The sequence below is a fragment of the Lachancea lanzarotensis genome, scaffold LALA0S05 (assembly GCF_000938715.1).
Source record: "Lachancea lanzarotensis genome assembly LALA0, scaffold LALA0S05, whole genome shotgun sequence".
In the NCBI taxonomy this organism is placed as follows: domain Eukaryota; kingdom Fungi; phylum Ascomycota; class Saccharomycetes; order Saccharomycetales; family Saccharomycetaceae; genus Lachancea; species Lachancea lanzarotensis.
This window is the reverse complement of record NW_019212883.1, coordinates 493805-521616: the sequence shown is the minus strand read 5'-3', so window position 1 is coordinate 521616 and position 27812 is coordinate 493805. Positions and strand designations below refer to the sequence as shown.

General features: G+C 45.8%; 13 protein-coding genes across 13 annotated transcripts; 8 read left to right on the top strand and 5 right to left on the bottom strand.

The window, feature by feature from the left end:
• Nucleotides 1–53: 53 nt before the first annotated feature.
• LALA0_S05e05908g (LALA0S05e05908g1_1) lies at nucleotides 54–1601 on the bottom strand (the record flags this gene model as incomplete). Its single annotated transcript, XM_022772341.1, has 1 exon — nucleotides 54–1601. The coding sequence occupies one exon, from the start codon at nucleotides 1599–1601 to the stop codon at nucleotides 54–56; it is 1548 nt and encodes a 515-aa protein (XP_022628675.1).
• A 480-nt stretch (nucleotides 1602–2081) lies between these two features.
• On the bottom strand, nucleotides 2082–3167 carry YIG1 (LALA0S05e05886g1_1; the record flags this gene model as incomplete). Its single annotated transcript, XM_022772340.1, has 1 exon — nucleotides 2082–3167. One exon carries the CDS (start codon nucleotides 3165–3167, stop codon nucleotides 2082–2084), a length of 1086 nt encoding a protein of 361 aa, XP_022628674.1.
• A 484-nt stretch (nucleotides 3168–3651) lies between these two features.
• Nucleotides 3652–5472, bottom strand: HSF1 (LALA0S05e05864g1_1; the record flags this gene model as incomplete). The annotated part of the gene is made up of 1 exon (XM_022772339.1): nucleotides 3652–5472. The coding sequence occupies one exon, from the start codon at nucleotides 5470–5472 to the stop codon at nucleotides 3652–3654; it is 1821 nt and encodes a 606-aa protein (XP_022628673.1).
• A 1196-nt stretch (nucleotides 5473–6668) lies between these two features.
• Nucleotides 6669–7841, top strand: MPS2 (LALA0S05e05842g1_1; the record flags this gene model as incomplete). Its single annotated transcript, XM_022772338.1, has 1 exon — nucleotides 6669–7841. One exon carries the CDS (start codon nucleotides 6669–6671, stop codon nucleotides 7839–7841), a length of 1173 nt encoding a protein of 390 aa, XP_022628672.1.
• Nucleotides 7842–7910: 69 nt separating this feature from the next.
• LALA0_S05e05820g (LALA0S05e05820g1_1) lies at nucleotides 7911–8687 on the bottom strand (the record flags this gene model as incomplete). The annotated part of the gene is made up of 1 exon (XM_022772337.1): nucleotides 7911–8687. The coding sequence occupies one exon, from the start codon at nucleotides 8685–8687 to the stop codon at nucleotides 7911–7913; it is 777 nt and encodes a 258-aa protein (XP_022628671.1).
• Nucleotides 8688–11475: 2788 nt separating this feature from the next.
• LALA0_S05e05798g (LALA0S05e05798g1_1) lies at nucleotides 11476–12318 on the top strand (the record flags this gene model as incomplete). Its single annotated transcript, XM_022772336.1, has 1 exon — nucleotides 11476–12318. The coding sequence occupies one exon, from the start codon at nucleotides 11476–11478 to the stop codon at nucleotides 12316–12318; it is 843 nt and encodes a 280-aa protein (XP_022628670.1).
• A 1326-nt stretch (nucleotides 12319–13644) lies between these two features.
• RPL7A (LALA0S05e05776g1_1) lies at nucleotides 13645–15306 on the top strand (the record flags this gene model as incomplete). Its single annotated transcript, XM_022772335.1, has 3 exons — nucleotides 13645–13778; nucleotides 14251–14344; nucleotides 14677–15306. 3 exons carry the CDS (start codon nucleotides 13645–13647, stop codon nucleotides 15304–15306), a joined length of 858 nt encoding a protein of 285 aa, XP_022628669.1.
• An 822-nt stretch (nucleotides 15307–16128) lies between these two features.
• Nucleotides 16129–17733, top strand: HNM1 (LALA0S05e05754g1_1; the record flags this gene model as incomplete). Its single annotated transcript, XM_022772334.1, has 1 exon — nucleotides 16129–17733. One exon carries the CDS (start codon nucleotides 16129–16131, stop codon nucleotides 17731–17733), a length of 1605 nt encoding a protein of 534 aa, XP_022628668.1.
• A 725-nt stretch (nucleotides 17734–18458) lies between these two features.
• DBP3 (LALA0S05e05732g1_1) lies at nucleotides 18459–20096 on the top strand (the record flags this gene model as incomplete). The annotated part of the gene is made up of 1 exon (XM_022772333.1): nucleotides 18459–20096. The coding sequence occupies one exon, from the start codon at nucleotides 18459–18461 to the stop codon at nucleotides 20094–20096; it is 1638 nt and encodes a 545-aa protein (XP_022628667.1).
• Nucleotides 20097–20657: 561 nt separating this feature from the next.
• On the top strand, nucleotides 20658–22265 carry LALA0_S05e05710g (LALA0S05e05710g1_1; the record flags this gene model as incomplete). Its single annotated transcript, XM_022772331.1, has 1 exon — nucleotides 20658–22265. One exon carries the CDS (start codon nucleotides 20658–20660, stop codon nucleotides 22263–22265), a length of 1608 nt encoding a protein of 535 aa, XP_022628666.1.
• A 1103-nt stretch (nucleotides 22266–23368) lies between these two features.
• On the top strand, nucleotides 23369–24091 carry OXR1 (LALA0S05e05688g1_1; the record flags this gene model as incomplete). Its single annotated transcript, XM_022772330.1, has 1 exon — nucleotides 23369–24091. One exon carries the CDS (start codon nucleotides 23369–23371, stop codon nucleotides 24089–24091), a length of 723 nt encoding a protein of 240 aa, XP_022628665.1.
• Nucleotides 24092–24230: 139 nt separating this feature from the next.
• On the bottom strand, nucleotides 24231–24776 carry KXD1 (LALA0S05e05666g1_1; the record flags this gene model as incomplete). The annotated part of the gene is made up of 1 exon (XM_022772329.1): nucleotides 24231–24776. One exon carries the CDS (start codon nucleotides 24774–24776, stop codon nucleotides 24231–24233), a length of 546 nt encoding a protein of 181 aa, XP_022628664.1.
• Nucleotides 24777–24969: 193 nt separating this feature from the next.
• APL5 (LALA0S05e05644g1_1) lies at nucleotides 24970–27777 on the top strand (the record flags this gene model as incomplete). Its single annotated transcript, XM_022772328.1, has 1 exon — nucleotides 24970–27777. One exon carries the CDS (start codon nucleotides 24970–24972, stop codon nucleotides 27775–27777), a length of 2808 nt encoding a protein of 935 aa, XP_022628663.1.
• Between the last annotated feature and the right edge of the window lie 35 nt (nucleotides 27778–27812).

Genomic DNA, 27812 nt, shown 5'->3' with positions numbered 1-27812 from the left:
CACTTACGTACATACATCGAAAACCTGTAAAATATTAAACGCGTTACATATCATTATACTTGTTCATGAGACTGATTGCCGTTCCCCATATCCCACGCTATATCTTGATTGGGAGCTGGTGAATGCATATGCAAGTTGGAAAGGTGCATATTTCGCATATCATTCGTAAGGACCGCACCGGCCTCAGATGGCGGTCGTTGAAGTAATAATGGGGACCTAATCCCGTTTCCGCGTATGCCAGCATTATCTCCAGCTTGAGATGCATTATACGGAGTAGCCGTTGATGATGAAGGAATGCAGTCGCAGTGGTTTGAGTGATTCAGTTCACATAGGACCTCGGCAGGAGCGAAACGGAGTTCGTCCAAAAAGGGCTTCTGATCAACAACTGTCCATGGATTTGGGTCTATAAGATCCGCTGTTAGTTGATGATTCGTGGTTTCATGCATAGGTTCTTGTTTTACACGAGGTAGTGGTTTGAGAAACAGTTCTGTGAAATCGATCTCCTCGGTTGCTGCAATAAAATTGTCCGGATCCCAACTCGTTCCGGAAGGATCAACGAGTTGTGAAGCGGGCAAGCCGGTTTCCATCGCCACGTTAGATTTACCACGTTGATCGCAACCGCTATCTGGTGACACAACTGATACGGAATCCCATCCATGAGGCATGGTATTGCGGCTGAGCAGATGAGCAAAATTTTTGTTCTTGCGTGGCTGTTGCGATTTGTGGGCCGGTTTGCTGACAGTTTTGTCGACATTTTTGTTTACGCCCTCTGAGGTAGGGAGAACAATGTCGAAACTTTTAATTTCTTGTGTGAGTCCACAGTCGCACGGTATTGCCTCCGGTTCGATAGGTAAGTTGAAGCGGGCTCGCGTTTCAAGCTCATCAAACTTTCTTACCGCATCCCAGTCCTGTTCTTCTCGTAAAACGTTTTTGAAGTTTTTGTAGTCTTCACTGTCGGCGTTGAACTTCAGAGGATGCGAGTGTCCGTTGTTCATTACCACAATGTTCCATTTCTTGCGTTTAAGTGAGTACGTTGCCCGTACACGGAAGGGACACGTATTGTACGGCGAAACTGATCTTTTCTTGAGTTTTGACTGCTGAAGTATTCGCTTGGCTGCTTGTGGACTCTCCGGAAGCTCATCGGGAGTACTGTCATCATGGGCGCCTGAGGTACGAGACGTACGGCCGCGTTTCGAAGCCTTGCACTTAAACACTACTTTGATTTTGTCAGATCGTTCTATGACGATCTCGATGCCCTGCGGGTAAAAAATCTTTTGAAGCCATGTCTTGATCTCTTTACGGTCTTTGAACTCTGGTATGGGGTCCAAATGTATCAGTTTATTCTGTGCTCGCTGTCTCTTGATCGATTCCAGTGCGTTTTCGCTCAGTAGGTTGTTCAGACTCGCTGTGTCGCTCCAGGTTGAGGTTTCTGCACTTCCTGCGTTGCCCGTATCCTGTCCACTGCTTCCGGTCAGCGTCGTCGTCACGGTGTTCACCGTGTCTGCCGTTGAAAGCGGTGAAGCATCCGCCACGATAGACTCCCACGACGGCGATGTATCAGCAGAAACGCCCAGAAACCTATCCAGCGGTGAGAACTCCATTTTTCACCAGTCTTACGCTGTCACTGTCGCTGTCGCTACCTCCACGTACAGGCCGTATTTCTCACTTCTGAAAATCCGCGTGTATCTGTAAATTTCAACAGTGAATCAAAGTTCTAAGTCTAAAGTCGACAAACTCGAGTTTAGACGCTGTTCTTGACCCAACTGTTGTAACATCAATGAGCTTTAGCCGGTGCACTTTTGATAGTTTCCTGGTAGTTAACGAATTTCTGCACCCATTTTTCATCATTTAGAAAAGTGAATATAGCGAATATGTCGAAAAATCGAGACGGGCGTTCGAAACCCACGGGAGACATGTTTCGCATGAATAACGGTAATGGATAAGAATGAACACTTAACCAAGCGATTGGCATGCCATGAGCGCGTAAAAACATTTGAGCAGAGCCCAAGGTCTCACATTTTGCTCGATTTCGTAGTTTTTGCACTTTTTTTCATCTGTTTTGGTCATATCCTTGACAACCATCAAGATGTCGCTGGAGTAGCTAGTTGGTAGCATGCGTCAGAGCCTGAGATAACTAGAAGTCGGGACCGTAGCGCGAAGAAGGAGCGGATGTCGCGAATGCCAAACTGAGCCCTAATATCGGAGTAGCCAAGTGGAACCCAGCGTGCGGTGGTCTGGTCAACGCTGAAACACGCAATGTGCGTGCCGTACAAATGCTCCTGCTCAACCACTATTTTGCTGTCGTTGTCGAAGAAATCGTAAAAAGCTTCCTCGCGGATGCCGCACACAAGGTCCGCGCAGGACACAAAGTCGTATACAAACAGCCTGCGCGACGTGGCAATAGCTAGCGCATTTTGACGTGTGGCAAACTTCAAAGACACTATTCTCTCGTCTTCTTCGAGATACAAACCCCTGATGCCACTAGGTCGATCCCGCTGCCGTAAGTTCCACACGTATACTTGTCTTCCGTCGTGCATCGCCACGGTTTGCACGTTATAGTTCACGTCTGCGCCCAAACATCCGATTACAGGCGAAGAATGTCCTAAATCGACCATTCGCGTGGAACGTGTGGCCAGTGTCGTGATGGAAAGACAGCAGCTGTTTTTGCTGAAGGCCACTATTCTCCAGGACTGGCCTACTAGTCGCGTCCACACGTCAGTCACGGGGGCAGCCAAAGAGGGACTTGACATTTGTACCAAACCACTTTCGAGGTTGAAAACACCACTGAATCCCAAAGTCGAGCCAAATGCAACCGTATCACCCTCCACCACGCCCATAGCCGTGATTCCCCCCGCCAAATTCGCAGTCAAATCGGCCGTTTTCAAAATGGCTCCTGAATCGTCCACAATGCTGATTCCGGTCCCATTTTCACGCCAACAACACCAAAACGCGCCATCAAACCGTTTGTTCGTTTTTTTGTCGGCGAAACCCGCGTTTTCAGCGGTTTCCTGGAGCTTCTCGAGTCTCCAATCTCGTGGTCGTGAGAAAGCGTTGACATTTAAATTCGCAACGTCAAGAAGCGGAGATTGAGGAGGAACCAGTTGCAATCTCTCCTGCCCAATCCTCGCAGTAGCAGCATCATATAAATCACGAATCAGAAGTCCCATCGTGTGTAAAAATATAGCTTTTTTGGAACTTTCTGTCCAAAACTCAACTCTTACGCTAAAAGTGTCAAATCTGGGTCTTTAAAAAGACTTCTTCTGGCTGGAGCTTAGCTGATATGAACTCGTGTGGCTTGAATAACTCTTAATTGCTCAAAAAAACACTTTTGATGTCGTTCTAGCAGAAGTTAAGTACCAAAAACTTTAGCTCATCGCGTATTTCCCATAGTCTTTTATGATTCTGATACATCAATAATTATTATGCGCATCAAAGTGACATCAAAAGGGCCCTGTCAAAAAATCCGGAGTAGGGAAAAATAAGCACGTGAGACGCTTATATAATCATCATGTGAATATCACGCGAATATGGTGTGACAAGCTTAGATCATCGCAGGGCTCTTTAGATCTGTAGATGAAAGTGTCTAGTCTATCCTTAGGCAGTGAGTAGAGTTAGCGTTTTAATCTACTGTCTTTTTTTGATACTATGTGTTTAGTTTTCCCCACCATTACGTGCCCTTTGCTTTTTTTCCGACGTCTGTAGACGCTTTTGTTGTTGGCCCTCGTTGTGTTCTTCTCCTTCTTCTTCCTCTTGTAATGTGTGATTGCGTTTGCCGGGTCGTTCTGACGGTATCTCCTGCATGAGTGGACTGAGATTGCTAGGATCTGCAGTGGATAGATAATCTTGGAGATCGAAATTGGAAGGCGTGGGCTGCTCATTATGGTTGGAACTGACTGCAGGATTATCAAGTGCTGTCTCACTTACCGAGGCCGGCGTACTGTCAGTCCCGTTGTGATGCGACGGAGACATCTTGGTGATCCAGTCTTCAAGCTCTTGGATCGATTCACCCTGTCTTTTGATGTTAGACTCGAGATCATCGAAAAAATTGGGTCCCACAGATGAGCCTGAATCGAACGCTGCCGGCTCCGATTGACCGGTTTGTGAGTTGCGGCTTGCACTCTGACCCGCGTCACTTGCAGACATGTGTGTCGGTATGGTTGAAGCGTTGTCAATGTACTGGCGGCCTATTTCCTGTATGGGAGAGGACGCACGTCCCAGATCAACGCTACTATGCGTGTTGGTGCGGTTCTTGGAGAGATCGTGGGCTTGACTATCCTTCAAAAGCAGTCTTGGACGCGCCATTGCATTATTCAGGTTACCCAGGTCCCAATAGTTGTTGTTTCCCGTCGGTATATCGTTGAAGCTGGAGTTCGTTTGGGCAAGCTGGTTGGCAAGGTCATGTCCCAATAGTTTTTGGGCGTTGGAACCCATGAGAGATGTCAGAAGATGCAAAATCTTATTGAGAGCCTGTTGTTGCGCCTGATGTCTTTCACGAGCCATCATATTTTCCTTCCACAGCAATTCGTTATCTTTGGACATTCGCTTGATATCTTCTGCAATTGCCATTTGATTGAACTTGACAGATTCTAGTTCATTCAGCAATATACCTAAATCCATCTCCTCACCATTTTGTCCTACGAGTAGATCTTTGGAATTGTTGGAACTCGATTTTTGTCTCACAATGTTATCCAGTAACTCTTCAGAGTCTCGAATGAAGTTTTCGTTTTCAAATTGCGATCTTTCGTCGGAATTCTCCTGAATCGATCCAGATCGTACGTCTTGTACTTTGTGCCAGCCATACATGTTCAATTGGCGCACGAACGATGCGAAATTGGAGTGCTTGAAGTATCTGGGCAAAACGTTATGCACAAAGCCCTCCCGGTTGGTGATTATGAAAGATTTCCCGTCTGGAGCCCAGTGCATCAAATCGGCAATTGCACTATCGTTAACCATTGACCATAGTTTGTTTACAAAGGCGGGCCTGGTTTTTGCACTTGTCAGTTTCCGCTTGGGTAATTGTTTGGGTGACACAGAGGGTTGTGGTTTTTGGACCGGCTTCAGTAGCCTATTTCTGTAGGGCATGAGAATTGAGTCCGACAGAAGCGAGTCGTGAACACCAGGTGGGCGGTCGGTATCGGTATTGAGAGTTGCAGGGTAAAAGCTGGAAGGTGTACTGCGTCTGACGATGTCTCCGGAGTGTTCCTGGCCCGTAGGTAGCAATGACGCATGGGTAGCCAGTGGTGAGAAAATGCCTTGTATCGAGCCCTCTGTTGACTGGACTGGATCGAGATGGGACGGTGACATAGCACTTGAAGGATCCCATGCGGGATTTACAATATCTTCTGCCACTGGCTGTGGGTTTCGGTGATTGCTGTCAGCCGCCGTCTGACTGGGATTGATTATACTTTGGATTTCCTCGTCATTCAGAATGTGACTGTTGTTATTGTTTTGGTTTGTCGTGCGATCACTCATCCTAGGTACGCTTACAATTGTCGTGTGATTTAATGGCTCTGGATGGGCTTCTTATTTGACAATTTGAATAAGATCCGTTGAAGACAGACAAGCAGCAACAGCACGAGTTTGTATATAGATTCTATTTGTTAGCACCAAAGGGTACTACGTTCGCGTTTGAACTGGTTCAAAAGGCACTGCGCTCAGGGTCTTCTGTGTTGTTCGCGATTAAAGGTTTTCTACCAGCTCATCGATTAATTTTCACTAATGGTAAATTAGACAACTATATAGGCTTCTGACATCGACAAAAGCTCGAAATAGATGAAGTTCGTACAAACACAACGATCATGCGTTGGTCAATGATGGCCCAGTCGTGTTTGCGTTTCGGTTTTCGAGCTCGAGGCGCTAAAAAAATCATCCGCTTGACCATTATCTTGTAGGTTGCAGTTTAGTTGTGCGAGATTATTATAAATTGCCTTCTTTCAAAGACGAAATTCAACCAATTTTGTGCAGTTCTACTGATGTCATTGTAGTTCAGTGTCTTGAGACAGTGGCGAAGTTGTGAAAAAGATCTACGCTTTCGCCAGACTCTAGTGAAGATGTACAAAGGTTTGGTTTGTCTACCGAGAGTATACTCTATTTAACTAGCGGTGTCATCTCAACAGCCCCATTTGTAGTCTCATACTCTTTCTGGATCAATCCGAATGATGGAACGATGGATAGTTTATGGGAATTTCCAAACGTAGTTCAATTTTCTGACGGCCCTTATAGTGTCGGGTTAGTTTCAATATTTCAATATTGAAGACACTGTCATCTCTTATAAACCGAGACAAAAACACATCCAGGACATCAGGAACAAGCACAATGGAAGCAAGCAGGACGTATTTCTTTCTCGATCCGTGATCTTGTTGATCAAAACGCGGTGAGATTCGAAAGCCACAGACGTGAGATGTCCCGAAATCCAGCCTATCGCATGATTGATCAAACAAAACAAAAACGACAAGAGTTTTCCATCTCAAACTACACTACCACCTTTGAAGAAGTGAACTAGCCAGACTAGGGGCGATGACAGAAATTGTCAACTTCTCATCGTCGCATTTATCACGTCGCACGTAGTGAGGATCCTACTCAAGTACGCGACACTATATAAATATCATACCCTATCTTACCAGACGCGCTACACGGGAAAGGGCAGAGAACAGCCGCTGAATACCGAAATGAGTGATATTGACAGAGCACCCACGCTCCTTTTAGACGCAGTATGGCCACTGGTTGACGTCAAAGGTACCGGCTTCATCTACGGCCGCGACTTCCCACTTGCAGTGTCGAAAATGGAGGAACTACTTAATAAGGGCCACTATGACAACTCCAAAAGTACACTGGTGTCTAAAACAGGTCAAGAAATTCTGAAAAAATTTAGCAGTGACCAGGAGTTCTTTAAGGTTTACAAGGACGACTTTGCGGAGCTTTTCCATGGCCTTATTGGTACTGCTTTTAGGACTGCGGTCCAATCGTGCTCGAGAGAAGGATGGCTTGATTTCATCAAAACAGCGTCAGAAACGGTCAGTTTCAATGATAACGAAGATACTCCAGTGGAGCCTGAAACGCTGCGGGGAGAAATTGCTGCGTTGAAGAGCCAGATCGGAGAACTGCGGCGGCAAAACGCAGGGAAGGACAAGACTATAGCTACCAACGAAGTATTGCTAACGGAACTTCGAAACTCAGGTGGATCTCCATCGGCTAGTCCAACAAAAAACGCTGGAACGCGAAGTCTACGAGCGCGGATTTCGGAGCTGTTGCGAGAGGTTCAAGCCAGAGATGAAGCGATACGATATAAGGATCGTGAACTATTGTCTATGACCAAAAAAGTCGGGGAATACCGGGATAAATACCAGTTCTTGGAACGCGAGTTTCAGTTCTACAAAGACCATGGGGAGCTGCAGAAACCAGAGGCAACGAAGGAAGCCACCAAGCACGAGTTTATTATTTCAGAGCTCAGAAGAAAAATCACCGACCAAAGCGATATGATAAACGCTATGCGTTCCCAAGTAGAGTCTAAAAACCCCTTGGTTTCTCATCCGAAGCCGGCTGGTGTAGAATCGAGTATAATTGACTTGGTACCGGTACAGAAAATATTAAAGTGCGCGATGGCGATTATTGGAATATTTATCGTGGCAAATGTTCTCCTGTACTTTGTTGCGGCCCTAAAATCGGTATTTGGATCCTCTTCTGCTCAAGGCATTAATCCCCAGATCCAATTGAATTGGTGGGAGCGAAGCTCAATGTTGAGTAAAATCGTTTGGTATTTCTCTGAATACTTTGAACAGGATTGGTCCATTGCTGCTGACGAAAATATCAATTCTAGTTACAACAAGATTTTTGGGGTTTGATTCGCTCAGTTTTGTAAGCTTTCAAAAGCCTTGCTAAAGGGAAAATAAGTTGTAAAAAGGTGTTCGACGTTACATATTCTTTTTGATGCACATGCACACGAATTTCAACAGCGTAGAAACAAGATCTCCATTCTTGTTGTTTCCCTGGTTGCCATTGTGCTGCTGTTGAGGCTGCTGCTGGTATTGAGGCTGTTGCTGCTGGACATAATTGTGTTGGGGGCGGGTCTGCGAGGGCTTTGCATTTTGGTTGGGGCGGCTGACCGTGTTGTTGTGGGCATATGTCGAATAATCCATCGACTGCCAAGAATTTGGTACCTGTGCGTTTTGGAGCTCGATGATCAAAACACCCGAGTTTTTGGGATCCACATAGTTTGGCAAATTGGCTTGCTGGCAAAGTTCTTCGACTGCAGGCTTTATCTTAGCGATACCGTTTTGGGAGTGGATACCCTTACCAACAATTACCTCAAGTTTTTGTTCCTGGTTAGCCACGCCTGCAGCTATCCTTCTCTGCAAGATCCACTGTGCTTCCTTCGTGTACAATCCGTGCAAGTCTATCTCGTTCGAGTCGCTATCGGCGTTGTTTTGAGTGAAGACGTATTCTGCAGCCTGCATGTTATACTTCTCGGCAACCTGGAGCTGTTCTTTCGCTTGTTCGCTGAGGGTGTGGGCCTCACCTTTATCACCGTTTTTGAATGCATGCTGGGATTGCTGGGAGAGTGTCTGCCGTTTCTTGTAGGCATCGTCAGCCAGCCCCCTGAGACGTTTGTACTCCGTGTCTGTGGCATGGTTATAGTCCTTCTGTTGAGACAGGTAAGCGCCTCTGTCGGCGACGGCAGCGTTGCTCATTGGCTATTCGACTCACGACAGTTTTGATGTCTTCATGTGAACAGTGCATTACAGTGGGTTATCTTTATTTTTTTCCATGCGTGGAAGCCTTCGTTCGTCGAACAGTATGATATAAAGGGTCCGTTTGCCAAGTCGAGGAGAACCACGTCACCTAACGGAAAACATACGTGGATTTCACGGGAGGGCAGTGTCATGACCATTTTACATGCTTCACTGGACAAACTGCGCAAAACTTGCAAAGGTTGGTAATGAAACTGTCCTTCGAGGTCCCTGGTCACGTGAACAATACCAAAGTGTCAAAATGACAAACTCTTGCGGCTTCTTGGCCCATTTGCAACACCCGCGACGAGCGCTCTCTCTGTTTCCTTCTTTCCCTCTCCCCTCAGCTTTCTCTCCCTATCTCCCTCCCTCTCTCCTTCTCTCGATCCACAAGCGTTGGCTAGGATACCGGGCGCCATGTGACAAAATAGGCCGGGCCGGCTTTCTCGTCTGTTGTCGCCCAGAACCGTTTTGTCTCGCCAACATGCATTTGTCATGATGCCGGCGGCCAGACCATTAAGCCCCACGACGCGCAAACACAACAGGGTAAAAAAAAAGCGAAAAACTGGAAACGAGGAATCCCGCAATACGCGCTATCTGAACTGGGACTGGGACTGGGACTGGGATTGGGACTGGGACCGTTAAACGCGGGTCATGTGACTGCGGCGATTTTTCAACGATTCGTCATTTTTCGGCCTTAGGCGCGGGTGTAAGGTGAGAGAGATCATTGTAATCCCAAGTACGGTTTTCGAAGAGCAAAGGCGTTAAGAGGAAGAGAAACACGAACACATTCTTTGTTCTGCACCAGCCGTTGCAGGGTTCCGTTTTAATTTCCGGCAGCCGTGTTTTTTCGCTACTTTTTTTTTTTTATAATATGGTTTTGTCTGTCGTTGTGACGACCGCTGCGATAAGGTTTCGCTCAACGGCGCGGGAAGCTCAATTTTTCTGGTGATGTCAATATTGCATGCAGTATCGCACGGAACCTAAAAACCGAGCGTTAGCATCTCGTTGTGCGGGGTGCGTGCGTTACTTTTAGGGTGGCCGCACTAGAGCTTCGCCGTGTACAGCTATTGGCGCACTCTTGGTCTGGATATGCACTGCCGATCCTCTCGGTGCCTGCATTGTTTCACAAAGACATGGAAGGGCGAACGCAAGGCGTTAATTGTTGTTGTTCTTGTTGTTGTTCTTGTTGTTGTAGTTCTTCTTCTTCTGGTTCTTTTGCCAAGCCTCTAGCGAGTATACCGAACACTGCTGGGATACGAGATGGACGAAAAACAACCAAAAACGGAAAAACGATATTAAGGGCCACGATCATCAAGGACGAGGAGCGGCCAAACCCGGCGCTTACGGCATGCGGTAAACATCTTTCCCGATGCGGAAGACTCCTGCATGCGCGTCGAGAACAATGGCATACGGATTAATAAGCGTGCATGATGCATGAGTTGGCATGGCAACGATTGGCCCGCGCGAGCACGCTGGTGATAGTTTCGCTTGTTTCTTTTTTGGGTTTCCGTTTCGGTAAAAGTACCGATCCTTTCCCATCTGTCTTGTCCGGTTTATGGACATCAGTCGCGCCACGCTCCGCTCACACAGACTACATTCTTGCCATGCATCACAGGGCCACCCGCCGTAGCTGCCAGGCTCTCTCTCTGCGCCCCAACCGTGGCCGCAGAGACACCGCTGCAAGCACACACAATAACGTTCGGCACGAACAATTAGAGGCGGCCCTATCCTGTGACGACAACAGCGCTGCTGTGCTCTCACAAAGGCTTGCTCCGGCATGCTCCCTCCATAGGCCAATCTCTCGGAAGTTATGTGTAGCCGAGTTTAGCCCATGTCTACGCTGTGCTGCTACGTAGTGTTACGTCTGGATTTTTTTCTTTTTTGCGCTGCGTTTCGGGATTCTGCCCGTGCTTTTGCGCTCGTGCCAGGCCTATGATCTGTATTGTCCTCCTCCGGCAAAAACCGCTCCTATTAAAGAGCACATCGATTATGTCCTAGGCACCCTTCGAAGCTTTGCTTGTCTTTCTCTACAGTGTGTGTTTGCCGATCGCTGTAGCCTTCAACTCATTGTGTGTGCAGTTCAGAAAAAAATAAAGAAAACTCGATTTTCGCTGCCGTGAAAAGTACGACCCGCGAGCTGGGCGTGCAGACGCCAATAAGAAAGGGCTACAATACACTATCAACAATCAACAGCACAACCACAGTACCGAATACTATTCGTAGCGCTGCTGTCAAATTCGAATCGGAAGTTTTGATCGTGCGAGCAGATTGCCTGCGGTTTGTTTGATCCAGAAAAGCGGAAAAGGAGAAGCGAGATTGAGACACAGGTATTTGTTGACGTCTTTGGCCGTTTTTGATCTGAGAGCTGGGAGTCCTGAATTTTTCGGGCTCACTCGTTCGCTACAGCCAGCACTAATACGAACCCACTTGCACGCACGCACGCACGCACACACGCTCACATACCGAAGCGGCGTTTGGTATCAAAATCGGGAGATCATCCGGAGCTGTGAAGAAAGCAACACTGGTTGGAAAAATTCAAGATAAAAAAGCCTTTGTCCTCGCCCCCACTCTCATTATTAAGACAAGAGGATAAGCAGAAAGCAGCATTGTAAGCATTGGAAAACGCAATAGCACATAACGCTTCCGAAATCGTTGCAACGACAGTTTTAAGGCCACAAAATACCAAGGGTTTCGTACACCACACTGCACCCACACATCCCATACAACAACAACAACACTTGCAACCATGCGCGAATCGCGACACCAAAAATTCGTGTGGACCATCCGTCACGACTGCGCACTCGTGGACTCAGTGCTGGCACTGGGAGACATGCTAGCAGACCCAATTCGTTCGTATCCACGAACCAAGTTTTGGGCCAGCGTGAGTGACGAGTTGCACGCTGCGCACAATTTGGCACGTAATAGTCGTCAATGTCGCGACCGATTCAATCTATTGTTTTCTCGCGCATTATTGGTTCCTGTGGAGCTGCGTCGATCGCCACCATTGTCATCGTCTATCCCATTGTCTTCCACTTCGCAAACTACTACTACTACTACAGGCCCGATGTCACGTGTACCGGTATACGACGAGTCATCTGAAGCTGACTCGCCAATACCGTCAGAAGTGGTTTTAGAATCGCGGCTGCAGATGTGTGTGCGACGTTTCCGGTTTGGCAATGGACGAAGTTTGGAACTGAATAACAATAGTAACAACAGCAGCAACAGCAGCATCAACACGGCAAATGCAATAGACCGCATCAGCACGGTTCCTGGACTCGCTACCACTGCTACTTCCAATGCTCCGTTATTAGATAGCCCACCACCGCCGCCACGAACGGGAGCGCTTCACGAACTAATACACCCACCGGATTCGCCCACGCAGACACCCGTAACACGGCCTGAAGCACGGTTTGCAGATTTGGCGCTCATACATTCACAGCTGCATCACGTTCACGCCGTGTTGGGTACACTTACAACAGATGTAGCACAACTAAAGGCCCAAGTTGCGCAATTGCAACAATGTCTCCCATCACGCGATAGTGGTGGTAGTGTTGAAAACAAGAGCCGCGGTGGAGCGAAGCAGGAATAAGATGGGTCTGTCAGCCACCGTTCGAATAAGGTTTTTTTTTTGACATATGCATGCATTCACTCACACTCACGTCAGTTTTTTGTAACAATAGGCACCTCAGCATGGGCAAAACAAAAGAAAAAGAAGACACACACAGACACGGCCAAACCACAATGGTAACCTTACGGAAGGCAAAATGTCAAACCAAGCTGCTTTGCCACAGCATTACCGTAAACTTTTGGGCTTTTTTGAAACCACTTTGATCAAAACACGGTCCGGATCCGTACCTAGGCACACCAAAACACCTTGATCAATACCGTCATCGAGGCCAATGCAGGTTTGCCGCGTCACCATGCCCAACGGCATTCCCGTCGCGGTTCATGCATTTGAACAATGAGATCTACTTTTGATTTTCCGCATTTGTCTCGAACCAGTTCAATAGCATATGAACCGTTCAAAAACGCATGTAAACGTCTACATACATAAATAATGCCAGTAGATAGGCCAGCACCAACGTCTCTAAGCGTTCACACAATACATGCATTACGGGATCGATCGCCAGCCCTAATGATGATTACAGACCATACCATCTGCGGAAAATGTAACCCGGTGCTTTAGGGCCTATTTTCAGCGTAATATATGAAAAAAGCTGAGGTCGAATTCAGACTTAACCTTACGGACACCACTTTTCAGGAAAGACATAGTGAAAACATCAAAAAAGACGTGAAGGCATTCGTGTGGAAAGGCCATGAGGACATGGAAAACTCACGATTAGTGTCTGCTTCCGCCTCTTTCGTTTCTTCTTCTTTTATCAGGTTTAGTTTAGTGTTTATAGTGCTTGTGCTGGTACTTTTACCTGTGTATCAAGGTTTGGGTGATGAAAAGTGTATCAACATTTTACAGTGGCTAGCTACGGCGATGTTGTCTACTACGTTAACCATCTTTCGGGACTGACAGCCTTAACACAGAAAAGTATCAGAGAGTAGGCCGTCCAGTAGGCGGAGTGATCCAGTAACGGAACGTACGAGAGGGAAAAGAACCCAGTAGAATGAATTGAGTGATGCACCGGTAAAAGAGCGTAAAAATTCATCGGTTAGTAGGCATAATCAAGGATCGAAAAGTAGCTTTCTCAAGCAGTACAACAACGGCGACACTGACTGCGTGTGTGTGACGAAGTTGTTTGTAGCTGAGACTGAGGAGCTGGTTAGTTTTTCACATTTAATCTCCGAGCTGTGACTGCTAACATCCGTACATCTTTCAAGTCACATTTTTGATTTTTTTTACAAAATTTCAAAAGTTTCTTGAAATTCAAGAAAATGCGTGGTTTTTGTCTCGACCCACGCAAAAATGTTCCTATCCCTTCGCTCAGCGGCTGCTGATTTTTCCACAACTATAAAAGGCGAGGCCTTCCCACGTAGCAGAACATTCAGGTTCTCTTGCTTCTCCCCAACATCAACAATTCAATCGAAAATGGCTGCTGAGTATGTTTTCACCCGTTGCTAAAATGAAGCAATGAATTTAAGATTGCTATATATTCTCATAATGAACTACAAGTTGCATCGGACCTGAATTGAACGTCCATGTGACTGTCAACAGGCCTTTGTGCATTATTTCGATGCTGTATCAGTCTTTTCTGGGAAAGCTCGAAACTCTGTGGCAATTCTCCTAGACCGAGAATGCCGTTCGTAGGGGACTTTTCACCAGGTGTTTGCTACAACTACCCTGGTGGAACAAAGACATGGATAGCTGGACGTTGAGAATATTTTTTTTTTCCTTCTTGGAAAAAGAATCCCCACCCACCATCGTATCTCTCAACGTTCCTTCTACCTGTCTCTGCCATTTCCCCACCATCGAATGAGACGTGGTGTGTTTCAGTTCGATGTGACTTTGTATTCGACGAGTGTTTGGTCCCCATATAGTCCATCATGCTAACCAGAAACTTTTCTTGTGTAGAAAGATCCAAGTCCCAGAATCCCAGTTGAAGAAGTCTAAGGCTCAACAAAAATCGGCCGAGCAAGTTGCCGCCGAGAGAGTCGCCCGCAAGGCTGTATGTTAAAACCCTCTTCCACTTGACAAAAAAAAGCACGCATCCCGCACATACGCGCTCCGTGAGTTCACGGAAACTGCGTGCCAAATAGCAGTCGTTTGTTCGTCTTCCTTCCCGTCTGTTTTCTTGCAAATGATGAACTTTTCCCAAATATCATTTTGATCGACTAGCTACGGCAATGTTGTCGAAACTTACACCATCTTTCGCCTGATTTGTGCTTGAAACAGAAGGGATAAAGGCAAAAACTACGGTTGTCTTTTGGTGAATGGATGCGTAGCAAATGTCTTTTGCTCGCTACTTGCAACTTTTACTAACAAAACATTCTCTTTTAGGCTAACAAGGAAAAAAGAGCTGCTATCTTGGAGAGAAACGCTGCTTACCAGCAGGAGTACGTTGACGCTCAAAGAGCCATCATCGACGCCAAGCGTGAAGCCAAGGCCAACGGTTCTTTCTACATCGACGCCCAGCCAAAGTTGGTGTTCGTTGTCAGAATCAAGGGTATCAACAAGATTGCTCCAAAGCCAAGAAAGATCATGCAGTTGTTGAGATTGAACCAGATCAACACCGGTGTTTTCGTCAAGATCACCAAGGCCACTTCCGAGCTTTTGAAGTTGATCGAGCCATACGTCGCCTACGGCTACCCATCTTTCGCCACTGTCAGAAAGTTGGTGTACAAGAGAGGTTACGGTAAGATCAACAAGCAGAGAATCGCCTTGTCTGACAACTCTATTGTCGAGGCCAACTTGGGCCAATTCGGCATTGTCTCCATCGATGACTTGATCCACGAGATTGTCAGCGTTGGTCCACACTTCAAGCAGGCCAGCAACTTCTTGTGGCCATTCAAGTTGTCCAACCCATCTGGTGGCTGGGGTGTTCCAAGAAAGTTCAAGCACTTTATCCAAGGTGGTTCTTTCGGTAACCGTGAGGAGTTCATCAACAAGTTGGTCAAGTCCATGAACTAAGCGGAATACCTGAAGAAGCGGACAAAAAGACAAAAGACAAAAACTCAAACGCTATACAAGATTCTTATATAGCTGTTTTTTTTTCTTCAAAATCAAAATCAAAGTTTAAGTTATTGTTGTTCAGCTTGTCAAGGTTTTTCCAAAATATATTAATTTTATGTATACTAGTGCTAGTCTCTTCGGTGAAGAACTAAAGAAAGGTTGAGAAAACAAGAGGAAACAAGTCCCAATGGTGCTAGTTGAGCTTGGAAATGTGTATTGTGAGTTAGTTGCCACGGCGAAGAGCGTGTTCCACCTTTGAAGTTCGCTTTTCCCACGCTTTTTTATCATACTTTTTCACATGCCAGCGTCGTATCACGGAAATTGTCAAAATCACAGTCAAGATCACGGTAAAAAGTCCATTTTTAACGGTGGAAAAGAGATTATAAGGACGTTTGACTTCTTTAAACGGGGTACTGCATCGAATTTGGACCCTTTCAGACTCTAGAACGGGTCGTTTTTGTGAGATTTCCCTACCGGGTTGGATCGTTTTCGTTTGTTCAATCGAAGCCAAGAGAGATCCCGCCAGATAATATTGGATTGGAAAAAAAAAATTCCAAAATTTATAAAACCTGAGCTCATCTCATCGCATCTCATCTCATCTCATTGTTCTTTAGTTTCCAAGATCTCTCTCACGAAGATCTGCTCTACTGTTTTGCTAAACTAGACAGCCATTTGAGGCCTCCGCTTCAATATTAAGACAGCTCTCTTAACTACGAGAGACCACTGCGTAATATCCAGCAAGGTAGACGGAAAAACTAGTTCCCAAATCAAAGTATAAAAATGGTAGAAGGAAGTACCTCTTTTAGAGGTAATGTTTCTTCATCTGACAGCTCCTCACTAGCGGATAGACAGGCTGTGCATGAATTGCATAAAGGCGACGAAGTGGCTATTTCCGAAAATTTCGCCAAGAGCTCCGAGGGCCAACCGGAAGGCCAATTGAGAAGACAATTTTCAATCTGGTCGATCTTGGGGGTCGGTTTTGGACTCACCAACTCGTGGTTCGGGATTTCGGCGTCCATGGTGACGGGTATCTCGTCCGGTGGACCCATGATGATCGTTTACGGTATCATAATCATCGCACTGATCTCCGTTTGCATCGCCGTGTCTCTCGGGGAACTGTCGTCGGCGTATCCACACGCTGGCGGGCAATTCTGGTGGTCCTTGAAGCTGGCTCCGCCCAAATACAAAAGATTTGCTGCCTACATGTGCGGATCTCTGGCTTATGCAGGCTCCGTCTTCACCAGTGCGTCAACAACGCTTTCCGTGGCCACCGAAGTGGTGGGTATGTATGCACTTGCACATCCAGACTTCACTGTTAAAAGATGGCACGTTTTTGTGTGTTTCGAATGTCTGCACCTGTTTTTGATGATGTTCAACTGCTACGGAAGATCGCTACCCTTCATCTCCTCCAGTGCTCTGTACATCTCTCTTTTTTCCTTCGCAACAATCACAATCACTGTGCTGGCATGCTCGCACGGTAACTACAATGATGCTAAATTTGTTTTTGCTACATTTTTCAATGAGACCGGATGGAAAAACAGTGGAATCGCCTTCATTGTGGGGCTGATCAACCCGGCTTGGTCCTTTTCTTGTCTCGACTGTGCCACTCACATGGCGTTCGAAGTTGAAAAACCCGAGCGTGTTATCCCCATCGCCATCTTGGGAACGGTGGCGATTGGATTTGGTACCTCATTCTGCTATGTTATTGCCATGTTTTTCTCTCTGCATAAACTCGACGATATAACCAGTTCCAACACAGGAGCTCCGATTTTGGACATCTACTTCCAAGCTCTGGGGAACAAAGCCGGCGCTCTGGTGCTAGGTTCGTTAGTTCTGCTCACTTCGTTTGGTTGCGTTATTGCATGCCACACATGGCAAGCAAGATTGTGCTGGTCTTTTGCCAGAGACGAGGGTCTACCTTTCTCGAACTTCATGGCCAAAATTAACCCTCAGCTAGGAATTCCGCTGAACGCTCACTTAGTGTCTTCTTTCTTCATCGTACTGTTGGGTGTGCTATACTTGGCATCAACGACAGCGTTCAACTCGCTCATCACTGGCTGCATCATGTTTTTACTGCTCTCTTACATTGTTCCTGTGATTTGCCTGCTTATCAAGAAGCGTGATATCAAGCACGGTCCATTCTGGCTGGGCAAGTTTGGTTTATTCTGCAACATTGTACTTCTGGGTTGGACGCTCTTCTCTCTAATATTTTTCTGTTTCCCCTTCGTGATGCCTGTTGAAAAGGACAACATGAACTACGCTTCCGTGGTTATTGTGGGGTACTTACTATTTTCTTTGTTGTACTGGGTTTTCAAAGGACGGAAGGTTTTCCACATCGTTGAAGAGGAAGACTTTGGTTCTGAGGATCCCTATCTAATGGAATAAGCTAATCGGCATGGGGTATATAATATTTAAAACAAGGTACTTGTAAATTATCAGCAGTTAGTTGTATTGTGAGTGAGGGTATGTGAGTGGGCCTGATGCCAAGACCAATTCCCAACTTTTTAGGAAGACCAAAGAACAAAACTCGGGATGGGAGAGGCATCTCAAGTACGGGCGAAAAAGTTCCTTATCAAGACTATTCGCCGCTATTCTAGTATAAAGTCCGTATCACCTCCATTAACGACAGTAACGAGAGGTGTCTGCATAGTACAAAGTGATATGAACCTCCGCACCCTGTCATCATCGCTTATCCGTCATCCAATCCTCAATATGAGCACTGTGACAGGCTCAGGGTACAGTACCTGATTCATAGTTACTCATTGCGACCTAGAAAAATTCATTTATTCCAATTTTTGGTGGCTTGCTTACTTACAGTTTTACGACAACTTTTAGGTACCTAGACATCAAATAACTCAAAAGTATGAAGAGATTACTTACTACAATTTATACAAATTTGATCCAGTCTAAACTTGGCTACAAGTCTTCTTTCTGTACGATAATTGTAGTGTCACTGTCAACACAGCTTTAAGCTGGAAATTTTTCAATATTCTTTATATACATACATGTAGTGAAAAAAAATCAGATGCGATGAGATGAGATGAGATGAGCTCACCAACTGTACAAAACTCCAGGATCATCAAAGAAGAACCATTCTTTTAAATCGAGCGATGTCCACCGATGAGATAAAACAGCGTAAGCGCAAGCAGGATGACTCTGAAGTCACTGCTCAAAAAAAGGTGAAGAAAGACAAGAAAGACAAGAAAGACAAGAAAGACAAGAAGGATAAGAAAGACAAGAAGGATAAGAAAGAGAAGAAGGACAGGAAAGAGAAGAAGGCTAAGACGGTAGATGAAGTAAAAGACCAGGAAGAAAAAGTCGTGGAAAACCAAGCGGCTGTGGAAGAATCCAGTGTCACAGAGAGTCCTACAGACGATAGTTCAGTTCAAGACTTTGGCTACGTCCAAAGCAAGTTGTTGACCAAACTACCACAAAGTGACGTGGATGAGTTCTACACTGAAAACGAAGTGAGTGTGGATGACCCAAAAAAACTAAATTTACGCCCGCTTTTGTCGTTCAACCACCTTGAACTCTCGTCAGAAATCCAGACGGAAATTTCTAAATTTCCCAAACCCACACCAATTCAAGCCGTTTCATGGCCATATCTGCTATCAGGACGCGACGTAATTGGTGTTGCGGAAACTGGTTCGGGAAAAACGTTTGCTTTCGGTGTTCCTGCTATCAACAACTTGATGAAGGTCAAGAATTCGAGAAATGTTGGCGTTCAGGTATTGGTGATTTCTCCCACTCGTGAGCTTGCCTCTCAGATATACGATAATCTCATTCTGCTTGCCAAGAAGGCCGGCGTTCATTGCTGCTGTCTGTACGGTGGTGTGCCCAAAGACGAGCAGAGAGCTCAGCTGAAAAAGGCTCAGGTGGTAGTTGCTACGCCAGGTAGATTACTTGACTTGATCGAGGAGGGCTCTGCCAGGCTATCGAATGTGGACTACTTGGTGCTCGATGAAGCCGATCGGATGCTTGAGAAGGGGTTTGAAGAGGATATCAAAAGAATTATTGGATCTACAAAGAGCGCCGGAAGACAAACCTTGATGTTCACTGCTACTTGGCCCAAAGAGGTGCGCGAATTGGCTAATACATTCATGAGAGACCCAGTCAAGGTGTCGATTGGTAACAGGGACGAACTTTCCGCCAACAAACGTATTACCCAAATTGTGGAAGTGGTTGATAATTTTAAGAAGGAACGCAAGCTTCTTGAGCTTTTAAAAAAATACCAATCTGGCGCCCGCTCTAACGACAAGGTTCTGATTTTCGCTTTGTACAAGAAAGAAGCTGCCCGCGTGGAGAGAAACCTCCAATACAACGGCTACAAAGTGGCTGCCATCCATGGAGATTTGTCGCAACAACAAAGAACTCAAGCTTTAGGTGAATTCAAGTCCGGCGAATCAAACTTGCTGCTGGCCACGGATGTTGCTGCGAGAGGTCTGGACATTCCCAACGTGAAGACCGTGATAAACCTGACCTTCCCATTGACGGTGGAGGACTACGTTCACAGAATCGGGAGAACCGGACGTGCAGGCCAGACCGGTACTGCACACACGCTTTTCACAGAGCAAGAGAAACATCTTGCCGGTGCTTTGGTCAATGTCTTGAACGGTGCAGGCCAGCCAGTTCCCGAGGATCTCAAAAAATTCGGCACTCACACCAAGAAGAAAGAACACAGTGCTTACGGTGCTTTCTACAAAGATGTAGACACCACCAAAAAGCCCAAAAAAATTACTTTCGATTAAAACCTTCGAAAGAGCATTGTGCTTTGCGTGTGAATGATATACTAAAATATGTAAACTAGGATAAACGAGGTTGTGAAGAATCGTTCAAATCTGACATACACTGAAGAAGGAAAATATGTCTTTTCAGCAGGGCTTGGTTCAAGAAAAACAGACTGAATCGGTAGGATTTTACTACTATGATGAGCACATGCAGATTTTCGCCAGTCCAATTGATTACGTCCTACTTTCCCGCTGTTCAACTCTTTACAAGTTCTGGAATCGGTTTCTTTGGCATCACAGCAACTTCCAGTGGATCGAAAATCGAGCTTGTTGGACCGCTACGATTATCAAAAATTCTAGTTCCCAGTTCAAATCTGGTAAAGGCATTGATTCCTTCGCGTCGACGGAGTTTTATCGGTTTTATGTCAATGAAATTTCGTGTCGTTCAATTCTTACAACATATTAACATCGAGATGAGATCATAAGCCTAGATCTTGTATAAAAGATCAACAAAAGCTCGAGCGTTAGGTCTCCCACAACCTTGATACTTCCTCAAAAGTCCATGCAAAAACTTTGCATACCATGAATAAGACTATAGAACGTTGTGAGATCGAAGAACGCATCTCAAATGGTCAGGCTATCGTTATATACAGCGGGAATGTACTGAGACTTGATAAATGGATCAAATTCCATCCTGGCGGCGACAAGGTCATTCATCATATGATAGGAAGGGATGCCACTGATGAGATGAATGCGTATCATTGTGATGAGACGGTGAGTCAGTTTTTGAGATGGAAAATAGGTAAAATTGAAGGAAATTGGGTCAATTGCTTACCTCCGATTCAAGGCGGTGTGTTTGATTTGAAGCATACCGTAAACGAAGCCAAAAAAACTGAAAATGATACTAAGATGTGCGGTGAACCCGCTGTCAAGATTGTTCCCAAAATGCCCCAAGGTATGGTACCTTCTTTGGATATGACTGAAGCTTTCGAGCAGCACATTGTGGTGGATCGGGCTGTGCAGCCCGCAGATCGCTACGATGATGCACTTGTGAGAAAAGACTTGGAATCGCTGCCTAGTCTCGACGCTGCAACGCAGCAGTGGCTTTCCCGTGAGTATAATGACATGCATCAAAAAATTATTGCAGCAGATCTTTATCAATGCGATTATTATCGGTACGCTAAAGAAGTGACACGAATCGGGATTCTGTTCGGCTTATCATTCTATTTATTGTTTGCATGTCACCGCAATTTTTGGAGTGCGGTCTTCATGGGCGCTGCGTGGCAGCAGCTTGTATTTATTGCACACGATGCAGGCCACATTAGTATTACTCACAACTACCAGATCGACAACATTATTGGTATGGTAGTTGCTTCGTGGATTGGAGGGCTCTCGCTTGGATGGTGGAAACGAAACCATAACGTTCATCATTTAGTCACCAACGACCCAATCCACGATCCAGACATTCAACACTTACCATTTTTCGCCGTGAGTACACGACTATTCACTAATGTGTATTCCACGTACTACGACCGATTTTTGTGGTTTGACGCATTGGCACGCAAGACCATCCCAATACAGCGGTTTTTGTACTATCCTATCCTGAGCTTTGGTCGCTTTAATCTGTATCGATTAAGTTGGATGCATGTACTACTCGGACTTGGTCCTCGTAAAGGCAAAGCTATGTGGTTTCGATACTTCGAGCTTGCCGGTTTGATCTTTTTCAATTACTGGTTTTTCTACCTGGTATGCGGTTGTGGACTCTCTACAACCTGGGATCGTATACAGTACGTGTTAATTTCACACATTACGACAATGATCGTACACGTCCAAATCACACTATCGCACTTTGCGATGTCTACTTCGGATTTAGGAGTTGCCGAGGGTTTCCCAATGCGCCAACTGCGCACATCCATGGACGTGGATTGTCCAAGGTGGCTTGATTTCTTCCACGGTGGCTTGCAGTTTCAAGTGGTTCATCATTTGTTCCCACGGTTGCCGCGGCACAACCTGCGAGCAGCACAGCCATTTGTGATTGAGTTTTGCCGCAGAGTCGGATTGAAATACTCCATCTATGGTTTTAGCAAGGGCAACGAAGTGGTTCTCAGTAAGCTAGAAGAGATCGCTTTACAGGCAAAGACTATGATAGATTGTGCAAAAACGATGAACGCACGGAACTCAGCCGAGTAGAATGTTTTCCCAATTATATCGAGTCTGATAGAACAGTGGAATGCATTCACAGCGAGTGCAGCGAAAGAATCAGCAGCTTATGATAGCTGAGTTGACAAAACGAAAATACCTCCTTACTCCAGGGCCGTTTTTCCCTTCCGTCAAAGGAATGTTCTAAGGTGCTATGAATGATCATACGGATAAAGCGAGGAGTAAGTTGAAAGACACCACGGCGCGATGGAGTTATAGTTTGGATTGAGACCTTAAGTTTAGGGATTGATTAGCGTCTACACCCCACGCCCAAAGCTATTCAAGACTGCAGAAGTGATCATTAACAGCTCATTGTACATTTTCTGCAGCTATAAGATTGTCGTATGGCGTTTATGGATTGCATAGCTGGCTTAAAAATATTTCATTCACTTAAGACTTGGTTGTGGTGGGAAGGATGCGTCGACAACTTGCAACTGAAAGAAAGCCAGTGTTATGTGCCTGAGAAAACTAATGTTCTACTCAGCTGTCGAGAAGATTGCCAAATTCAAGCGTACCTCACTGACAAGACCTTCCAAATCAACATCTCAGATGCAGTCCTGCAGACCGCTGGATTGTTCAGCATCAAACCAATGTTTTCCGAAGAACTCAAGAACCTGTTCCACAAGTGTCAGCGTCAGTGATCCATTTCTCTCGCAGCAAAATTGCAGAAACGAGAACAGAAGGCACGATTTCTCGAGATCTCTACATCCATTTATGACGGCCATCGCGTTCCCAAACAGGAAGCACCACTGGCGAAAACAATCTTGAAGCACTTGCTTCCTGTATTGCACGTAGTTGGCATGCTCCTCATCAAACCAACCCCCAAAATGACAAGATGCCAATGAGAAACCGGTTTAAACACCAGTAAACGTCCACAACTAGACAGCAGTTTATATAGCACCATTATAGAACGCCAAAGGTCAAAGCACTGTTCATTGTCTGATTACACCTTCTGATTACAAGCTCGAGTACTGACACCGTCGCCAAGTACTTCAGCTTTAAGGTTCCGTATACAAGGCATCATCGTCAAGTCATCGCGAACAAGACTTCAGCATACACCTCAAGCACTCAAGGATTGTCTTCATCTAAAACCCATGAAGGCATTTAAAAGACGGCTTTCCACAATGAAACAAGCCCAGGATGCTTCAATTGATTTGAACCATGCCGATACGACTATTCAAGCGTTTGAAGACGAATCACTACCTCCAGTGACGCTTCATGGATACATTAACACCACCAGAAACCGGTTGTTATCACCAGATATTTGTGATGAGCTACGCAACCTGATGCCCACCCGAATCCAGCTGTATTCGGATTGGCACTTGCTCTACAGTCTGCAACAACATGGGGCATCTCTGCAGTCGTTGTTCGGTCGAACAGCTTCTGATAAAGCGATCCCAGCACGTATTGGCTACGTGATACTGATAGAAGATCGGAAAGGAGGGCTTTTTGGAGGTTATTGCAATGAACCACCGCGTCCATCGGACAGTAAACGGTACTATGGGAACGGAGAGTGTTTTCTGTGGCGATTGGAAAGGGTAGCAAGCGTAGACTTGGGAGACGGGAAGCCTAGGACCGGAGAAAATGATGGCTGGAGATTCCGGGGATATCCTTTCACCGGACTGAATCATTTTGTCATGCACAGCACAGCCCACTATTTTTCAATGGGTGCTGGGGATGGCCATTATGGACTGTGGTGCGACCAGGCGTTGGAAACGGGGGTTACAAACCCCAGCTTGACGTTTGGCAACGAATGTTTGAGTCGAGAAGGTGCGAAATTCCATATCGTGAACCTAGAGGTTTGGAGAGTGGGCTAACCACCATCAAACGACTACTGCTCTCATCGCGTGTGATCACTCAAAATATTGTTTCAATGACATGTTTATTTAAAAGCCTATGCTCACGTCTGTTACGCTACACTTGATCCCCCTTTTTTTTCCATTCCAGTCTTGATGCTCACCGCTCTATGACCCGCTCAACCTCTTCTTTTGCTTGCTGATACTCAATTGGATACCCTTTCTCGAACACTTTTTCCACCTGCTTCACCCGTCCACTGCACCTTTCCAGACGACGATGGATTTGTCGAGCTACTTGGGACCCCCGGGCAAACCGGGCCTCTAGGTGCGGCAGTCGTTGTTGCAATGTGTCTACCAACTGTGCGAGTTCTCTACTTCGAGAATTGATGATGCCTGCGGTTCTAGTTTGTATAGCTATGGCTTGAGCGAAGTCCGCACTGTTCAACGCATGTGCCAACGATTGGAAAATATACCGCGAAACATCGAAAACAGGGGCATCCAGCGGTCGTGCTAGCCAATCACGTCCGACTTGCTCGTTTTCCAAGTCTTCAACGCTTTCCAACTCGTCTTGTTCTACTTCTTCTTCACCATCACTGCTACTTCCTGTGGACACAGGAGACTCGGGAGCCGGAATTGCATACATCTGAGAATCTATACTAGTTGTACGGGATCTAGACCCGATATCACTACTACTAACGTCGCTCATGGGGCTCTAAACTGGTCCTTTTTGTGATCTTGGACCCGTTGACGTCTTAAGTGTATAAAATACCTAACGATTTGATCTTAACCTTCAACTTTGAACACCACTTGTCAAACCTAAAAACAAGGTCAAATCGCCCGTAAAGCGCTGTTTGCTTGTCAGAAGACAATCCTGCGTCGTGTGGAGTGGATAATACGATATGGCATCAGTTTATGCACCTTCTGCGGAGGATGTGGTGCGAAGATTGCGTCCATTTGGCATGTTTTTCGAGACATCGTTGAAGGACCTGATCAAAAGCATTCGTGGAGCAAGTGATGACCCTGAACAGTTGCAACAGGTGCTGGGACGTGCATTAGCCGAGTGTAGGGAAGAGGTGCGGTCGCCAGACGTGGAATTGAAGGCAAACGCAGTGGTCAAACTCGCATATTTGGAAATGTATGGTTTCGACATGGCATGGGCCAATTTCCATATTTTGGAAGTAATGAGCAGCAGCAAGCTCCAACACAAACGGATTGGGTATCTGGCTGCTTCGCAGTCGTTTTACAAAGATGCAGACGTGCTGATGTTGGCAACAAACCTACTGAAAAAGGATCTACGATATGAAGGTCGGAACGACGGTCGTAATGATGTCTTGACCATGGGCGTTACTTTGAGTGGACTATCAACTATGGTCACAGCTCCGTTGGCACGCGACATTTGTGAAGATTTGTTTGGAATGTTGAGCAGCTCAAGACCTTATATTCGCAAGAAAGCTGTTGCAGCACTTTTTAAAGTTTTCCTACAATTTCCAGAAGCACTGCGAGACCACTTCGATCGTTTCACAGCCAAGCTACGTGACGATGACCAATCGGTCGTCTCAGCCACTGTAAGCGTGATATGCGAGCTTTCGAAGAAAAATCCACGTCCATTTGTCGTGTTATCACCTCTGCTCTACGAAATGCTCTTAACCATCGATAACAACTGGATCATCATTCGGTTGCTAAAGCTTTTCACAAACTTGGCTCAGGTAGAGCCCAAATTGAGAATCAAGATCCTGCCCAAAGTTTTGGACCTGATGGAAATGACTTCGGCTACATCAGTGATTTATGAATCAATCAATTGCATCGTGCGTGGCCACATGCTGGATAAGGATGACGACGAAGCGGCTGCAATTTGTTTACAGGAACTCAACAAGTTTTGCAACTCAAATGATCCAAACTTGCGCTACATTAGCGTTATTCTCTTCTACAAGGTTGGGAAAATCAACCCACACTTCATTGCTAAATTTGATACTCTGGTGATTCGGCTGCTTAAAGATGTGGACGTCTCTATTCGGAGCCGGGCTCTGGAGCTTCTGGAAGGTGCTACAGATGAGGATAATCTCGCTTCAGTTGTGCAAATCTTAATACAACAATTTGCGGACAAAGACGTGGTATCTGCAAGCAACCTTTTCCAACAAGCTGGAAAGGCTGGTGTCGAAATCGAGATTCCTGTTTCCTACAAGGTCAAAATGGTGAGCGTGATCTTGAAAATCTGCTCTTCCAACAACTACGCCAAGATCCCTGACTTTGACTGGTTTATAGCCGTTTTGTCAGATTTGTGCGTTGTTTCCCAGGATTTGAATAACAGCACCATTGGTAATCAGCTAGCAGACGAAATTAGAAATGTTATGGTCAAGGTGCCTGATTTACGTTCCAAGTTCATCGATACCATAGTGAATTTAGTGCTTAATCCAGATTTGACGCAACAAATGCCTATGATCTTGCGAGAAGGATATTGGTGTATTGGTGAGTACTCAAGTGTTTTGAGAAATGGCGACGAATTCATTAAGAAATCGGTCAAACAGCACCGGGTCCAACCGCAAGTTTCACAAATAATGACGCAAGCCCTAATCAAGGTCTTTAGCAGCTGGTGTAACGACGGCACCGATAAGCCCATTCCTTACGTTAAAGAAATTTTGGGTGAGCTGATAGGATTTTATGAATCACTCAGTACCTCGCACTGGTTCGAGGTGCAGGAACGGAGTGTGGAGTTTTTAGAGTTTTGCAAACTTTGCGACGAATCCCTGGAGAGCGAAGATCACGAACTACCACTTTTAATCACCGAGGTTCTACCCGGGTTTTTCAATGCCTACGATCTTAACCCTATCATGGCCGGCACCCAAAGTAAGATTCAAAAGAGTCTGGCGATTGATTTGGAGACGCCCTTTCTCAGCAGTGAAGAGCTAGAAAATCTTCTCCGGGAAGACGCGAGTAGACAAGACGAAGCAGACTCTGGACTAGAATCGGACCTGGAACTGGATTCCGTTTCCGATTCCGATTCCGATGACGACGGCGGTGCTGTGCCTTTATCTGAGCAGTCTATGCCCATCTCGATTTCGGGAGGCACCGAAAACAGCGAGATGAGCCCAGAAGATCGTCATTCTTTGCAGGCAAAACGCAGGCAGGATCGCATGGACAATCCTTTCTATCTGGACGCTGGCGATGAATCTCCAAAGACCAAAGACGGCATGTTGATTAACTTCGATGGTGAAGAAACGCATGTAGAGCCCAAGAGCATTGGTAAACTTGATCTCTCGACCGTTTCTAGTGGCTCATTGTCAAGGAAAAAGAACAAGAAAAAGAAAAAGGCACAAGTTCTGATTGAAGAAGGCCTTCCGGATTTGATACAAGACACACAAGACAATCGCGGTAGTCTCGATAAAGAGTTAGGTAACCCCTCCAGTGTTAATTCAAGTGCTATCAATCTCAAAACGCAATCCAAACTCGATGATTTTGATTTCAGTTCATCCCAGGTGTCCCCTGGCGTGACAAACTTTGGCGAGACAGATGATTCTGCTGATATCGAAAAGTTGCGAGCCAAATTTGCTTCTCCGTCTTTTGGCCACGATCAAAGTCCCGATGACGAAGTCATTGTTGTTAAAAAGAAGTCCAAATCGAAATCAAAGTCCAAGTCTAAGACCAAGGCCAAATCCAAGTCTAAAAATTCCAAAATAATTTCAGAGGAGACTCAAAATTCACAAGTTTAATTCCCTAATCTCAACTCCATCAAGATCATCAAAGG